Raw genomic sequence first — 17,247 nt, forward strand, 5'->3', positions numbered from 1 at the left:
TGGAAATAAAGTTAATATATAAAGAGGATATTTTTAAACTTATGCCAGTGTAGCCTAGGCAGTTGGAACACAAATCAAGAATCACCTGCCAGGAGGGAAAGCTTTTATTTTGCTAAACTGGTGCTTGAACAGTGACTTACAAAGAACGACATGACTGCATTTTAAAAAATCTGGAAAAAATCAGCATGGACATTCGGATGGAAGAGAGGTACAGAACATACATAGAGAAATTGGGGGGGGGGGGGGGTTGTAGTGGCACTACAGTGGAGAGGAAACAAAGACAAGTGTGTAATAAAAAAAAAAAAAAGTTCACCTTGTCTTTACACGGGATATACTTTATATATATAGTATATCTATATGTATAATGTATGTACAGGAAAACCAAGCTCGTATTTGCCCTTGACAAGTCTACAAACGTCTGCATATAATTTGTACAAAATTGATTTCCAAACAACAGTTGGCTAGTGCAAAGCTTTTCCCGTTCAAGCCGGCTGATGACTTTTACAGTTGGTGTGAAAAAGACTTGACTCCTATTCTAGTGTACTCGACTCACAGTTTAACACAATGTCACAGAAGCCGTCATGTTTCGTTTTACAAACGCGCACGCACACATATAAACAAAAAGTTACTTGGCGAGTTTGTGTGGAGAATAAGTGCTTTGGTCACCTTGTTGTCAATTGAACATTAAAATAGGCTTTGTGTATGCGGTCTGATCCATGTTTGTTACTGTATACGTGTTCCTGAACATCTGTATGAAAATAGCTTATATGTGACATGGTGGTGATTAATTAATCTGTCATTTCTACTGCATATTTTGTTGAACAGGAAAGAAAGATAGCCACCTTTCTAAACAAGACGAGGCAAGTGCGTTATTAGTATTTAAAGTATTTGTCTATATATATATACTGTTTATAGGTATGTGATTTAAAAGAGCAGCAGCAGAGATTTGGGTTCACTGAATGTGAAAGTAAACCTTAAAGATGGCAAAAACGTGACTTTTTCTGATAGCCAAACGAATGGAGAAAAGAGTTGACGATTAAAGACTTTATGAAATAAAATAAAAAAAAGCTGGATTAGAAAGACAATCACCTGAGCCTGGATCAGACATTAGTAATAGGCGCCTCCACATTTGTGTTTAATGAATTTGCCCTTCCACGGAAGCTGACGCCATGATCATTGTATGAATCAAGTGACCTGACTAACAACTCCAGTATTTCCTCAAATAGTGGCCTTTGCTCTAATTAATTTTGGTTTAAGTTGTCCACTCCAAGAAACGCAAGACCAGGAGTCAGGAACCTTTTGGGCGGACAGAGCCATAAATGCCCAATTTAAAAAAATAATTTCCTATGAGAGCCATGCCGTTTAAAAAAAAAACTATAGGTTAAATACAATTAAATTCCCTAAGACCAACGATTTTTTGAGTGTACGAATGTATTGTTTTTAATAACGTTTTTAATGTCGCCAAAAGAGCCATATCTGGCAGCGACAAACCTAAATTAGACAAAATCCAGAATGTGCACCAATTTTTATGGCAGATCATCTAAACATGCCAACCTGAAAAAAGAACCGTTCAACTAAATGACAGCTCCATTAATGACAGTCAGTGCAAAATAGGCCTCTAATGCCCTAACGTTAAAAGACGCCTGGTACTCTTCTGAAGTTAAGTAACAAAGCCACTAGATGAGGAAACATGCAAACCCTTCAATGATAATATTGTTTAACATCAGAAGTGTTTGTGGGCATTTTGAATAAAATTCAGCGAGCTGATTTTGGTGGCGACATTGATCACCATCACATCCTCGCCATCATGGCCGCACCCTTTGGATGCACTGATAAGCTACAAATCTGCATGACAATAGGATCTCTCTTCTGATTGGTTGACGCAAATCACAAGCTGTTAAATTGATTCCGAGGTTAAAGTAAATAAATGAGCGAATAAAGGGAGGGGGGTGCCAAATTGAGATTAGGGAGGCTAAAACCTAAAAAGAAGCCGCAGTCAGTCACCCTTCACAGTCTTAAAGCCTTTATAGCCGAGTCCAAAGCGCTTGCGTCGCACTCGGGCAATTTCCTGTGTGGTCTGGGGACTATTCACGCACACGCGCACAGATCCATCCACTCAAAGGAGCAAGGAAAAACACAGTCGTTTCAAAAGGAAGCGTTGCAACTGCGTGGAGTACAATCAGGGTAAACTTGCAATGGGCTGAGGAGAGGTATGCCCCCGACAGGTATAGTTGAGAGATAGCTGAGATGATTATTTACGCAACAACAAAACAAAGGCACTTTTTTTTTTTTTTTTTTTTCCCTTTATGAAACGATGGTAAACCTTGAAGAGGTCAGCTTGTGGAGTAATCTTATTAAATGTCTAATGTAAGAAAAGAAAGAACAATCCTCGGGCATTGTTTTTCATATCAAACCGGATCAAAGCATAAAATCAAGCTGGATCATTACAGAGGGTTGCTACCTAGTCGCAGCCTCCTATGATAACTACAAAAATCGAATTAGTCATCAAGTTTAGTTTGTTCGCATGTGACTACAACCTGGAAATCTATTATCAAATGTGTATAGAATAATTCATGTGTAGAATCTGTGAGATCTAGTTGTGTATTTGAAGGGAGTCACCTGAGACAACACGGTTGTGAAGTGCTTTTGTCCACAAGACAATTTTTGAAGAAGATTCCTAAAAAAACCTCAGTTCACTCCCAAAGACGTTCTCAGTCTTTTAACTGCGACGCTTTAGGGCGAAAGTAGGTGATACTGTTGGTGGTGGCGGGTGTTAAGGCATGGTGTCCGTTTGGGAACTAACGGTCATTTCTGGTGGAAAAGGAGAGCTTTGACGCCCCCGGCCTTGACTTTGGGAAGCTGGTGGCTGATGATCTCGGCCAGCATTTCCGGGAACTCCACACTCAGCGATTTATTCACAAAGGTGTAAAAGCAGAAGTTGAGAAGCCCGCCGACCATCTGCGCACACACAACGGTCACGCAGGCAATCAATTGACATCACTTTTCCAAACCAAGTCAGAAGTCAAGTCATTCCTAAGTGTTTGGCAAGCAACCAAAAATCCCACTTGAGCCCAACGCATGTTACTTTTCCATCTTATGTGATTTCTCACCTCATGCATGGAGTCCATCAGCTTGGTGAGCTGGTAAAAACGCTGCCAGTTCTGGCTGGAGTTCTCCTCTCGCTTCACAATGGCTTTCCCCAGTTCCTTGATGTATGACATCCGGATCTCGTCGAAAGCCGCCTGACTCCTCAGGCCGTCCTTTGGCACTGCCGGAGTAGGGAGTTGCGCGTTAACCGCTGCGGACTGCCGGCAAGGAAAGCGTGACGGGACCAAGAGACTCACCCGTGCTGAGAAGCAGCAGGACCTTCATGCAAAGATACTCGTCGTGGGAAACCTGCAGCCGGACAAACTCGCTGGCAATCCTCATCATTTGCTCGCACTGTTCGGCCATGTAGGGCAACTTCATCTGCTCCCTTCAATCAAAGTGGAAAGAGCGAGAGTCAAGGCGGGAGGGAGCAGTGCGTTTAACGTAGGTACGCGACAAATGTTTGCCGCACATACTCGTTCATGATGAGGTCCGGCGCAAAAAAGAGGATGCTGCCGTTACACTGCTGGTAAGACCTCCAGCCCAGGCTAAAAGACATAAGGAAGAGCCACGAGCACTGGAGCAGGGTCATCTGGTCGTCGAGGTGGAGGTTCCGGAAACCTGAGCGGGACGACAGCGCGGTTGAAGACCGACAAAAGGCGAGTTAGCCTTGCCCGAGAAACCCACCTGGCAAAGCCTTGGCCCACTTGACGGCCGAGATGAGCTGCCGGCCGCCCAGTCTGTTGAGGGAGGTGAGGAAGCGAGCGAGGGTGTCGGGGAGGGTGTTGTCGTAGCCCGCGTAGAGGGTGTCCGGCTCGATGGCCTTGAGAAGGGACAGCATTGTGGGGGCCAGCAGCGGCGTACACTTGGGCACGATCGCCTGAGGTTCGGCCAGCTTCGGGGGGAGCAGCTCGGGCGGGTTGCTCGTCTGGGCACCTTTGAGGCGGTTATTCTTCTTGGTTTTGCGCGCTGAAGACAAGTCAATGAAGATAAGTCAAGAGGATCATAAACGGACTCCCGGCGGGTGTAGCGGTGCGCGACCTTCGAGATTCATGCCCGCCATCAGACACTTGCGGAAGCGGCAGGCTGGGCAGTTTTTCCTGCGGATTTTATCGATGATGCAGTCGTTTCTTCCAGCGCACAAGTAGTTATGTTGGCCTGAGAAGCAACGGGAGAAGAGCCATGTTAGCGCAAAGTTCCAAGAACTAAATGCAGTGGGCAAATAATTATGTTGGCCTGAGAAGCAACGGGAGAAGAGCCGTGTTAGCGCCAAGTTCCAAGAACTAAAAATGCAGTCAACCTCCGTTCCATTGCAGATGCATTATGAATTTTGGCAACCACTTTAAGAAGTATAGGCTCATCTGAATATAGAGTTATGGCATGGCAGCTTCACCTTCTACTGCTCTTTTGAAGAAGACCTTGCAGCTCCCGCATGTGAGCACACCGTAGTGGAACCCGGAAGCCTCGTCGGAGCACACAAAGCAGATTTTGTGAGCGCCACTCTTGCCCTGGGTTGATGACGACGGTGCCATGGTGCCTTCCGGTCGGGAAGTCGAGCTGAGGGTGAGACAATCAGATCATGAGAGGTGAAGGACGGCCTTGTCAATTCTATTCGCATTCCAACAAACAAACTAAAAAATTCTGATGAGCAAGAAAAACAAGTTTGATTCCCACAACTTACATTCGAGGATTCGGTGCATAATTGTAACGGTCACTTCAATGGACAGGCTTATCCATATTTGATGCACAAAATTTAAAACTAAAGGTCGCCCTTGCAAGTCATTGACAGCTCCTTAATTTCTAAAACGCCAGGTACAATTTTGCACATTGTCCTGCCTACTGAGATGCAGTTCATCAAAACCACCACAAGAGGTCACCTGACCTCAGTAAATGCATGCAAGGTCACACCCCCGCTTTCCAATCCAGTGGCTTCATTGACAACTAAGCCCATCCCATCTCAAGCTTGAGCTGCCATCATCTGTGTTTGTGGATCTTTGGGTCTTAACTGTGTGAGCTTGACAAAAAAAAAAAAAAAAAGGCTGGGGATGCACAGTGTGCCGTAAAGCCACGTTTGCATAATTGCACAACGCAAAGGGCGCACGCACGATGAATGGGGGCCAGACCGTGGCAGTCGGTGGGTGTAGTACGATGGGAAAAGCTAAGAGGAACAACGGGGCCTCACAGTCTAAGAATTCAGACAAAGAAAAGGGCTGTCACAGCAGCGCTCGGGCTAGTTGGATTCAGGTTAACTAGCGAGCGCGGTTCCTTTCAGAGCAACAACTTGAACAAAACACAAAGCTCCACGTTTTGTATGGACTATTTGATTCAAAAACAGTCGAGTCATACGGTGAGGTTTGGCATTTATAATCCCCCTTTGGGATCATTTGAATGAATCCGTTTTTAACTTCAATTTCCGACTTTGAGTGGTAAAGCCATTGCAGCAAACGTGCACCGACCGGTGTGAAGGATCTTGTGGTTTGAGCCGCTGCAGACACGTTTTACAAAAAGCTCAGAGCCCACACTGAGTGAGTGACACACAAGCTGGGGCCACTGTGGCGAGGGCGATGATGTCACAGGGCAAATGACTCCACCTTTCATTGGCCCAATGGAGTGGTGTCATTGGGACAGCTTCCCTGTCAAGGCTTTAAGCTGCTCATTGAAATCCAATTACTCTAACACAGCTTAAAACACAGGTAAAATTGAGGCAGATTGATGAGGGAATAGAATAGATCTTTATTGTCATTGTCACACATGAAAGAGTCAATGAAAGAGAATTTTGCAGCGTGTGTCATCATTAACCTGGCAGCCTTTCGCGATACAAAATCATTTGGTCTCATTAGATACTAAAAATAATTCTCATTGTTTCATTTTGTTTTACAGTAATCCTAAAATGGGAGTAGCAATAAAAAACAAGGACACGCCAAAACCGGGTTGTCAACGATGAACATAGCAAATTCTTTTTGCAGAAGCGCCGGTCGGCCTGAACCGGAGGCCTCATATTCAAACTCAAGCAAACATATCTGTCTGGCTCCGGGGAGTTCTTAGACTCCCTTCTCTTTCTTATCTGTGAGTGGCCCTCACTAGTTATGAACAGAACACCTTTGTTCTTTCTTTAGTTCAAGAGAAGTTCTTTCTCTTTTATACCTTGTAGTTTCTATTCATAAATTGTTGTTGACCGGGATAGTTTTAAAGTTATCCCATATTTACTCAATGTTTGTTGAAGTAGACTTCAGGCAAGTTATCTCACTTCAACTTAACAGTTTGTTGGAGTGTATGCATGAGAGGTATCTGATTATTTATTATTATTGTGCGATACTTAGCAAGAAAGTCTAGAGCGTTGTCGCTTACGTTTGCGTGCGTGTGTGATTAAACAGCGCGGCTTTGGAGACAAACTACATTTGGAAAAAAAAAAAAAAAACACTGGTGGTCCACTGACCAGCTTAACAATTCATAATCTCCTGGTCACATGTAGGTTAACAGTTTCCTCCTCTATGCGCATTGAGTGTTTATATCTATGTTTTTTTTTTTTTTTCTTGGTATGGCGCCGTGAGTGGCTGCTTCCCAGCAGTGTTCTCTCTTTTCCGCTTTATTTCCTTCTTTTCTCCTTTTTCTTTCTGTCTTTTTGTCCATTCGGCAATGCTGGTGCCTTCTACCGCACCTCGGTATCTCTTCCGATCGGATATTTTATTTTATTTATTTATTTTTCTTCCTGGGACCGGGATCATCGGTCGAGACCGGCGTAACTCTACGTCGCCTTCCTGCTTATCCGGCCAGTGATGACCGGGTCCCTCGCCTTGGCCTTGCGGCCGCAACCCCTGTGGGGAGTCCGCTCCCTCGTGCTCGTCGGAACCAACGACTTTCGCCATGCTAGCCCCGTGGTGACCATCTGCTCGTGCCCCGACTGGGTGCCCGGGACGCTGCTCACACGTTTGCCTGCTTTGTGATGTTTTCACCGATTCACGACCACGGTCCATTGGACGCCGTTGAACTGGACTGCCCTTACACCTGTCGATGGACCCCGTGGAGGCTATTTTGTGTGTTTGGGGGTGTTCTCTTGTATTGGGGGTGCTGTTACTTTTTTCCTTTGTCTTTTAGCTTTGATTTGCTTTGATGGCTTTTATCTTGAGCACTTTCTGACTTTCTTTGTGGTGCCGTTGTGTGGCAGCCTTATGAGAGCCTATTGAGTTGCGCTCATGCCATCTGTGTGTCTTTTGTATACCCACTCTGTGGTATGGATACTGCTGGGGCCTGAATTTCCCCACCCTTGGGGATCAATCAATATTCAATCAATAAGCAGCAATTTTCCCAATACAATAGAGCAGACCATTTTACAATCACTTAAGCTATCATTATTATTATGGTTGTTGACATTATTATTATTAGATGCGAGCACTGTCCTGCTCAATGTAACTATAAAGCTCATTGCTTGATCTGGAAGTGGGGGAGTAGATGAGTAAGGCCAACACATGGATATCCACGGCAAGAGAATTATTGGGGCTCAATTTTTAAAATAATGTATAGTATGGCTGAAAGCAGATACCTCTTTTGGATTTGAGCCGAGGAATATCAACAATGGACATGACTGCAAGTTAGTTCATGAGTCACAGAGGGTATCTTTAATTTTATTTTAAATTCAAAGACCGGACGAGTTCTCAGTTATTGTGGAACCGCTGTTACTGCGAATGAGGCGGATTACAGATCGACTTGCAGATCAGTAACGCCTGGAGTCATGACATGTGTTGACACATAAATTGTATATGTAAGACTCGCTGGAGTCATGACATGTGTTGACACATAAATTGTATATGTTAAGACTCGCTCATAAGTAGCAGCTCAAAACCATGTGAGCGGAGGAATGCAAGTCACTGGGGTAATATTTGATACAACTTTGCTGATTTGCATTTTCTTGCCGATATTAATTTCAAACTTGTGTCGATGCAGCCCTGAAGATTATTAAGGTTATTAGGCATAGTGAGGGATTCCAGCGTATTAAAAAAAAAAAAGCTTTTCAAACCGACCCTCAAAATATGTCAACTTAAAACCTCACTCACATAAGCGCCCACATTGCTTCACCGCAGAGAAGGACTTTAGTGGCAAGCTCAATACATCATGCTGTGATTCTCACGTACTTTTTGTGTCATGCAAAAGGGAGCGGGAGCAGACACAGGAGGATGTGCTCCTTCCCTGAGCTAAGAGCTACCAAAATAGAACTAGCAACTGCTTTGCACGCTCTGCATCACTCTTACACGCAAAGGAGCATGGCTTCTAATTTCGGAGTGCAGAGACATTATTTGTTGAGGCGGACACTGGGCACTGAGACAACAATATGTCTTGCGGCATCCAAACAACTGCTACGTTTGGATTCGGTTCCGTTTCCACTGAGCAGAACAGTTTGTGGCACTTATTGACATTCTTCCTTCTATTGGAAAAAGAGGTTTATGATGTTAATTTAACCAATCAAACCAAACAAAACACATCAGCGTGGAACCTCGATTTAACACACATTAAAAAAGTGTTGAGTGAACTACTTTGTCGGGAACAGTACATTTCAGAGTGTCTTGGCCGCATTTCCACACAGCGCCGAAGAGACAGGTCACGTGTTTCCTGCGTGCGCTGTTCTCAAGAATAAGCAGATTTAAGAGTCGACTAGAGCAGGCCAAAAAAAAATAATTTTCCCATCAAAAGCGATCCATGTCGTACATATGCGGTGGCTATGTCAGCTTTACGACTATTTCGATCGACATAAACAATACCAAAATATTTGGGTACATATTCCTGCCTCGGTCTAATTTCTTCTTCATCTCTTTTCTAGGTTCTCCTGTAACACAGTGCCCCCTCGTGTTCAGACTACAAGACCACATTACTTTAATGCCTTGTGTCACAAGCTACATTTAAGACAAACCTAGTAGGATTGTTATAAGAACATAATTTGGATGTTAAAATGCCACCACTTTTCCTTCTAGAGTGATATATTTTAGATTAAATTCCATCGTGTTCGAGTTGTTTTGAGATTTTCATCACAATTGTGAGCTGAAATGGCATTTTCATGCATACGTGCGAGTACTTGTACTAAGTCCACAAAAAGTTGCCTCGATACAACTTACTCATCATCACATAGCCCAAATGAGATGTACACTTACTAATGAGAGACATATGGACTTTAGTCTGAGCAAGTAACTCTTTGGAACTAATGGCAGAGCAGATGAAAAACAACACTAAGGGACTTGACTTTTCACATTAGTAGCCATAATTGGAGCAGTGTGTGTGTGTGTGTGTGTGTGTGTGTGTGTGTGTGTGTTTGTGTAGGTGGGAGGAAGTTTCCTGCCGTAAGAATGAATTAGAGCCCCGCTGCTACTGTGCACACGGCTGTCGCAGCTGAAGCGGGACGTGGGAGGAACGTCCTCCAATTTGCTGACTCGACACGTAAGCACCGCGGTAAGACGAGAAGCTCGACCCGCACGCATACCTGGATGGGAAAAAGTTCTTCTATGGGGTCAAAGCAAACACAAATATGATTATGCACAATTGTGGTTTGTGGTGAGAGCAGTAGTAACTGGGAATGGCCAGCATTCCATCGGGTGCGTTCACGCGGCGCCAGCTGTGTACAGGCGGGAAGTAAAAGTAGGTCAGGGAAGTGAGGGCTTGCTTCACAGCCGAGCTCTGTGGTTCCGCCTGGCTGCCCGTGAAGCACGTACACAAACACACACCCATCCACACACTCATGCATTATACACAAAGCTAAATGATGAATTGGAGGTGATATAAAAAGCAGCTCAGAGACTTTGGCGGCAGTAAGCTTGAGGTTGCCCTTGGCTAAAGTGAGCCGGAGAGGTGGTGATAATGGAAGTTGGGGCCTGTCTGTAAATAACATATTGTATACGCTATACACCAACCACTATCATTATATCCAATATATAGAATGATCCCCTTGCAAAGATAATCTGATCTGAGAAGTACTCAATGCTATATTTGTAGCATGCCGTGGTGTACAACAATGGGAGCAGTGTCAAACGGTTCAATTGCCACAAATAATTACATGTCTTGTAAAAATAAGAGAAACAGCAGCACTCAGTATGATGCAGAGTAGTTTGATGCCTTTGTGGAATTTCGTTTTTGCCCCCCCCCCCCCACACACACAACTTTTCATTGCCAGCATGTGTGTTTTATTGAATCAGTCCAGTCTAAGATGCAAAAAACAGTCACTTACAAAACAAAAAGCATCAAAAGAGGAATGACTGAATGTCTTGCATCTGGGATGCGAGAACAACTCGATTCAATGAGATGGACACAAACAATGCTCCCCATTCACACAGACGTCGATTCAACAGCCCACCGGAAATTCCAGAACCAGAATGCGTTCGTCGTGATTCATACGACTTGACTAAAAATACTCCTCATTTGGTAAGAGCAGTGGGGATCAAAATGTGGCTTCGTCCACACGCTGGAGAGAATGCCACGTTTAAAACGGAGGTTACATAACATGCTGAATTAATGAGTTATGTTACCAGCAACTACTTTCCCCTCAATGCTGACTAGCTTCCCAGTGCTATTGCTGAAAAACATTTCCACAGCATGATGACGCCAGCACCACGCTTCACTAGAGCAATGGTATTCTCAACTCAACTGTATTTATAGAGCACTTTAAAACAACCGCTGCTGCATATGATGCGTTGCTGTGAGTATTTTCTGACAGAAGAAGATAAAAAAAAGAAAAAAATGTTTCGGCAGATTCGATCAGTGCACATATTTGATTTATTAATCAGAGGTTCCAAGCAACCTCTTCCAAAGAGCCTAATGAGGGCCCCCAGTAGGTAAGCCCTAAGAAAACCAGACTTCAAACAGCAGCAATGTCTTACTTGAACAGGAAGGTCACTGGAAACACAATCAGGAATGGGGAATACATTTGTCCTTGACCAAAGTGTGACCCGCTTCTTTACCTGAGGCCATGTGGAACTACATTATAAAACTTCTTGTGTATGATTGCTGTTCTCAGACTTGAGCTGGAAATTAAACAAGCTCACGTACAAAAAGCAATCACCCGGGTCTTGGGTGTGCCTTTCTGCAACTGGACTTCCTCACGGGCAGACCACAAAGTCGCCAGCAGCTCCTCCAGGACCATCACGCTAAGCACTGAGGGCGTATGCTCAGCCAACTGCTCTTTATTGCGATCCCACAATCGTGTTCCGACCGACAGCACCAACCGTACCATAAAGTTTGCGGACACCAAAGATGGTGGTAGGCCTCATTACTAAAAATGATGAGGCCAACCAGGAGGGAGCCAACTGTGTGCAAAACACAACAATCTCTTCTTTGAGGTGGTAAAATCTTTTGTAGAGATTGTTAAAATCTTAGGAAAAGTGGTTCACAGCACGTGCAACTTATTTTACTGCAACCACATACTGTCGTGATTGACGTGGCAAACATTTAGACAATTAAAAGGCATCCAGAGTCACCATGTCCCATCACACTTGTCCATCACAAACTGTTCACAGGTTAAAAAAAATATATATATATACATATATATACACACTTTGTGATTCTTGGAAATTTCGAGGACACACACTGCTGATGACTCTTGCGCGATGCGCTGTTGAAGAGCCTTCAGGAATGTGGTCTTTTAGGACGACTAAAATGATGTGGTCCGTTCTATGACGATTAAAAGGAATGCGCTTCGCTCAATCTTTTCAGTTGCGCTTTCTTTCTTGAGCCCACCGTCCACTTTCTCTGTACAACAGGTGCATCCGTCTGACTGCCACCTCAATTGAAAATATAAAGTATGCGTTTCATGAAGGCATCAGCGTTCATCAGAGGTGTGTAGTAATTAGTTACTTTCCAGATAAATTGTACTCTTCTAGTTTACTCGAATACAAATTCTTTTTTTACTTGAATTTGCGGAATTTTACTCGAGTAACAATAGTCATCATGAAATTTGTCTTGTTTTTCAGACCACCTCTGTACATCATTAAATGCAATGGAAATGATCGTTAAAAGTTGCACGCACGCACGCTCTAGCCATTCATCCTTCCACCCCGCTACAATATTATAATGGTTTCAACTGAGGTTTAAATGTGGTTTATGATGGAAATCGAACATTGACAATGTAAATAAAAAGCCAGTTCCAAATCATGCTCATAATTCACGGTGGATGAACTGAAATTTGGCCATACATTGCCAAAACATAAAGTACTTGAAGAGTGATGTTCATACAACATAGCATATAATAGCAGAACGTGTTTGAGGACGGGTACGAACGTACAGTCCACAAGCTCCCCTTTTAAAGCCCGTTATATAACAAGAGAATCAAAGAACAACCGAAAAAATGCCATAGCACTCTTTTTTTTCTTTTTCAAAATTTGGATATAAATGACTTTTATATTTTCTTTAAAAAAAGGACAAGAACCTGCATGTTGTTCAATTAAGAGACCGCAATAGTAAAGATATGCTTGTGACGTTGAATGCCTGCGCTTATTTCTCAATGCTTCCATTCCTGACAAGAAAGAATAATCCAAAGCCGTCTCCAATGCAAATGATGTTTGATCAAACAAAATGAAATATGGCAGTGCAGCAAGTTTGTCAACTTGTTTTTTTTTTTATCTAAAAGCATTATAAAAACAACCTTAGTTGCCTACAATGACAATTCCCCCTCGACTCGAGCACGAGCACCAACGTGTCTTACCTGGCAAAGCCGCTGCGGTAGGTAGGAGTGGCTGAGAAGGCCTCAGAGACTTGATTCAAGCCTGACGCTTGCCCAGGAGTCAGACCTTGGTTCCAGGGTGCGCCAACGGGAACATACTGGCAGGTGACCACTTTCTGATCCTTAAGTGGCTGTGGGCCAAGTCCAAAGTGGAAGCTCTGACCTCCCGAGGTGCTCACCCCACAGATGGAGATGGGACTGGATGCGGGCAGGTCTGAGGATGTGGTACTGCTTATCTGGCAGTAGGACATCTTCTCATGATTAATCACACCGTGAGTGCAGAGCTGAATGAAGCTGCCGTCTTTTTCTTTCTTAATCAAAATGGGGTTTGGCGCTACATTTGTGGAAATATTTGAGCTGGACTGATCGGGACTGGTGATGATGTTGTTGCCATTGAAAGCGAGCGGGCCGCTGCTGTTAGCGTTCTCAGCCGTAACGGGCTTGATTTCCTTCTCCTGGGTGACATCTGGCAGCAGAGCATCATCTGCTAAAGTGGACAGGAAAGCGTCGTCCCCGACATAAAAATCCGAAGGAGAGCCGTTGAGCTCAAAGTCACTGAGCAGATCCATCGTGTTATCGCTGAATAACTTCTGGTTCATGTCTATGTCTTTGCCAATGTGCTCAAAAGCATGATCAAGGTCAATAGGGTCGTGACCTACTTTATCCAAAGAGAAATCTTCCGTTTTCATGGTGAAAAAGCTCGGATCGGATCCTCCGATAAGGGAATCCATGGAAGACGGAGTTAGGTGTGCTATCCTGCCCCCTGACTGTGGCAACTTCTCCTCGAAGTTTAGGCGACTAGATGAAAGCAACTTCTGATCTTTGGTCAAGCCCTTAGGTTGGGGATCTTCCTGCAACGCGCCAACGTTGGCAGTGATAGAAGAGGATGCCACTTCCACTAGCGCAGGGCTGCTGTTGAGGCCGTTAGACTGTCCGGGCTGCATTAATTGACTGGAAGGGAGAAGAACAGAGGCTGGAGAGTTGCTAACGCTGAGTGGGGGCACTTTCAATGGACTGTCCCCCACTGGAGTTTGGATGTTGACCGGTTTACCTGCACGGTCATCTCTGCTCAGTGTTAGCTTTACTTCACTGTTGTCCATCTGTTTGTTTGGAAGGAGAGAGAAAGAGAGAGAAAGAGAGAGAGAGAGAGAGAGAGAGAGAGAGAGAGAGAGAGAGAGAGAGAGAGAGAGAGAGAGAGAGAGAGAGCGAGGCCAAGGGTGATCAGCAAGGTTGCATCTTCGCATAAACAGGTAGTCAATTTAACACACACACCAAAAAATACCTTGTTTCCTCACTCCACGCTATTCTTGAGCATTTCTTTCCTTCTAAGCATATTTTTAGACTGGAAGAGCTTTTACACACGAGTGATGTGAGGTGACCAGAGGAATGTGGTTTTCAAAGGTAGCAGCCGGGTGGGAGGGGCTTTTTGAGGATTAATGAACCTTTATGAAGCATTTTGTCTAGTCTTTATACAAATAATAGTTGAGTGAAACAAAAACAAATGGATTACCACCCGCGCTGATTACCTAGCCACCAAAACCAAATGGCCACATAGGGAGAGTGAATATACCCGGACAACATAAATTAAAAGTCCATATTGAGATAATGCTATGTGAGGCATATTATCGGTAGTTGTTACGATGCTAAGCTAGCAGTGTGAATGGCGCGCCAACACGTCTCGTATAACGCTGTAAGTACTGCTAATATCGCCAAGATAGCTGCCCGTGTCCGAGTTTAGCCAACAAACACATCAAGCCAAACCTCGAGAAAAACTTTGATTTACCCTTGAAAAGACTTCCTGTTGACGGGAGCCCACCTGTCGTCAGTCAACATTGTTGTGGTTGAAATTGGCCGAGCACAACACGCCAATAGTGACTTGCTATTTATGAAATCCTCTGGCGTCGTATCTTCGTCCTACATATGTCGATGAAAAGCTAAAGTCAAGCCGAGTGAAGGGGTCAGTTTGATATTTACGTCTCTCGATTCTTATTGCAGGCCTGAGAAGCAGAAGTGGAACGGCAAGTAAACAAGCTGAGCTACAGTGCTCCCCAGCTAGCCATTAGGGAAGTACGCACGACTCTATACGCTAACCTTCAAGCATAACACAAAATGGAGAACCAAGCAAGCTGATCCGTCTCTTTGTAATCTGCAGCGACACCTGTCGGCACCTAAGAGTAACAACAGTATAAACAAAACAATAAATGGAGATAAATTCATCGAGTTCAATTGCCCTTAAAAATGAACTTCATATGAAACGCAAATGCTTTTCAGAATAAAAATCCACATTTAATTAACACACCACAGTAGAACAACAGATTTTCTAGTATCTTATTGTTTCTACTATTGGCCTTATCTACTGCACACTAGTTTCACTTTTTGGCTATTTATCTTTCACTAATTCTATGATACAGGACATCCAGTTGTCCATCAGATGCTGCATCCCCTAGAGACAATTTCTACTGAATATGTGTAATTGTGATCGTGTCACCTTATTATTGTAAAAGAGAAGACATGCCAGAGCTGGATCCTCGAAATTACACAAAAGGCAATGTTGCCCTCCCCAAGGCACACCACATCACAGTATCACAACAAAATCTACGAAGAAAAAGGAAAAAATAAGGAATATAAAGCAGGATGTTGTATGAAATTTGACTGTGCAAACACGGAATACTCAAAATGTCTGCAGACTTTCATTATTTGTGTCTCGTTTGACATTCTTTTGAATCCTTCACAACTTCTGCACATCATTTCCAGGTGGGAACCATATTGTATTGCACAAGTCATGCTGAAGCGGCATGATTTCCAATTTCTTTTAGAAGACACAATCAGAGCTGAGAAGTAGCTAATTAAAGGATGAAAATGAGATACGTTATTGTTCAGTACATTTGATGATTTTGCCTTTAATCCCCATGGATTAGAAATAAAACAAGAAATACAGAGTTTATCTTTTAGGCCATTTATAAAGTTCCACAATTTGTATCAGAATGACAGGGAACGGAACGTATTGTACAGTCAGAAGAAGGAAAGGAACAATTTATGATCCAAAGCATAAAACATCAAATAAGGTACATTGATACATCATAGGTCAAATTAATTACCGAATAAAATAAAACGTTTTAATGTCTTACAGCCCATGACATTATTTAGTGGCTAAAATGTGTGCTTTATGTTGTACGTGCCATTAAGAGTTCCTTTAACTTTCTTCTATGTTCAGTCTTTTTCTGTCATGCAAAACTGACTATATTGTTATAGAAGTTGAGTTGCATTGAGTAAATCTCTATTTAATGGCAATTGTTTTCCATATGTTACCAAATAGAGCTGTGAATTTCCAATGAAGCCATGCACCAAATTGTGATTTTTGGTTACACCCCACGCCATTAGACCAGGGGTGTCAATCTCCTTTTTTGTAAGCGGGCCACATCGTACTTATGATTTTCCCTCATGGGGCCATTAACTATTTTATATTATTGCATACGCACAACAGAATCTAGCATAAAAAAGTTGAACCATATTCTAAATTATTTTCAAAGTGGGATTTTCTTTTTTGCAATATCTCACTGTTATTAAAAGGGAAGACAATTTACAATTTGGGTATTTTAACAAGAAACATTTGAGTTGACACACAAATTGCCTTTGAGGGCCACGTAAACTAATGTGGCGGGCCGGAGCCGGCCCCCCGGGCCTTGAGTTTGACACATTAGACATTCATGTTGTTTCACCAATACGAGCGCTCCCCCAAGGGGGATCATAACTTTGATGTAGCCCATGATGAAAACAAATTTGACACCCTTGCCTTACATTCAGCAGCAACATTCAAGTACAGGCATCAAAAGCACGCACCATAGACACATAAGACTTGTGTAGCTCTATATCCCGACTGTTTGAATCCCACTCAGTCCCTGGTGGCTGCTTAGCAACCCTTCTCCAGCACAAGGTACTTGGAATTAACAGGGCAAAGCGTGACCGCTGCCTCCTCAAAACCAGGAGTCAAGGGTGCTCCGCTATCATCAGCACTGTGGCAGTAAAAGCCTCTCCTTTGCTCGATGCCGCTCCAGGCATTGAAAAAAAAGGCAGAAAAATGAGCAGTTGATTTGTTTCCATGTTGGCAGTTGTTTGTGTCTAATTGTTCTTCATGGATTCCACATAGGATACCTGATGGGATGGGTTGGAAACCCCAATCCCTGTGTCCACAGAGAGCAGTTACCCACTGAGCTATAACATTTTCTCACAATGTTGCATTAAATGTACTTCAACTTCTGGAAACCTGTCAAAAATGGCGACCAGCTCTTCAACCTCAATCTCCAGTCCAATCTGCTGGCTCAATAACAATGAATCTAATTTATAGGGATCGGCAAGAACCTATACATCCATATTGGTGGGGATACCAGCAAGCATCAAAATCCCTGATATAGCCCACCATGTTAATGCATTCGAGTCAGTTTGATCTTCAAGATTTGAATACGAAT

The 17,247-nt window shown here is 43.4% G+C and overlaps 1 protein-coding gene across 2 annotated transcripts; it reads right to left on the reverse strand.

The window, feature by feature from the left end:
- Nucleotides 1-86: 86 nt before the first annotated feature.
- nr3c1 (nuclear receptor subfamily 3, group C, member 1 (glucocorticoid receptor)) lies at nucleotides 87-14,899 on the reverse strand. 2 transcript variants are annotated; one of them, XM_061285853.1, is made up of 10 exons: nucleotides 14,565-14,899; nucleotides 13,833-13,881; nucleotides 12,764-13,732; nucleotides 4,481-4,644; nucleotides 4,129-4,245; nucleotides 3,775-4,056; nucleotides 3,564-3,708; nucleotides 3,345-3,475; nucleotides 3,111-3,268; nucleotides 87-2,958 (listed from the first exon to the last, which is right to left on the reverse strand). In XM_061285853.1, exons 3-10 carry the CDS (start codon nucleotides 13,723-13,725, stop codon nucleotides 2,806-2,808), a joined length of 2,112 nt encoding a protein of 703 aa, XP_061141837.1. In that variant the 5' UTR covers nucleotides 13,726-13,732; nucleotides 13,833-13,881; nucleotides 14,565-14,899; the 3' UTR covers nucleotides 87-2,805. The 2 variants fall into 2 exon arrangements, with proteins under 2 accessions (XP_061141837.1, XP_061141032.1); XM_061285048.1 differs by having other exon boundaries at nucleotides 12,764-13,881.
- Between the last annotated feature and the right edge of the window lie 2,348 nt (nucleotides 14,900-17,247).

The sequence above is a fragment of the Syngnathus typhle genome, linkage group LG1 (assembly GCF_033458585.1).
Source record: "Syngnathus typhle isolate RoL2023-S1 ecotype Sweden linkage group LG1, RoL_Styp_1.0, whole genome shotgun sequence".
Taxonomy (NCBI): Eukaryota; Metazoa; Chordata; class Actinopteri; order Syngnathiformes; family Syngnathidae; genus Syngnathus; species Syngnathus typhle.

Coding starts and splice junctions, on each gene's coding strand:
- nr3c1 (XM_061285048.1), bottom strand. CDS start 13,881: ATGGACAACAGTGAAGTAAAGCTAACACTGAGCAGAGATGACCGTGCA. Junction 4,246..4,480: donor CTTCAAAAGAGCAGTAGAAG/GTGAAGCTGCCA, acceptor GTTGCTTCTCAG/GCCAACATAACTACTTGTGC. Junction 4,057..4,128: donor GGCGGGCATGAATCTCGAAG/GTCGCGCACCGC, acceptor ACTTGTCTTCAG/CGCGCAAAACCAAGAAGAAT.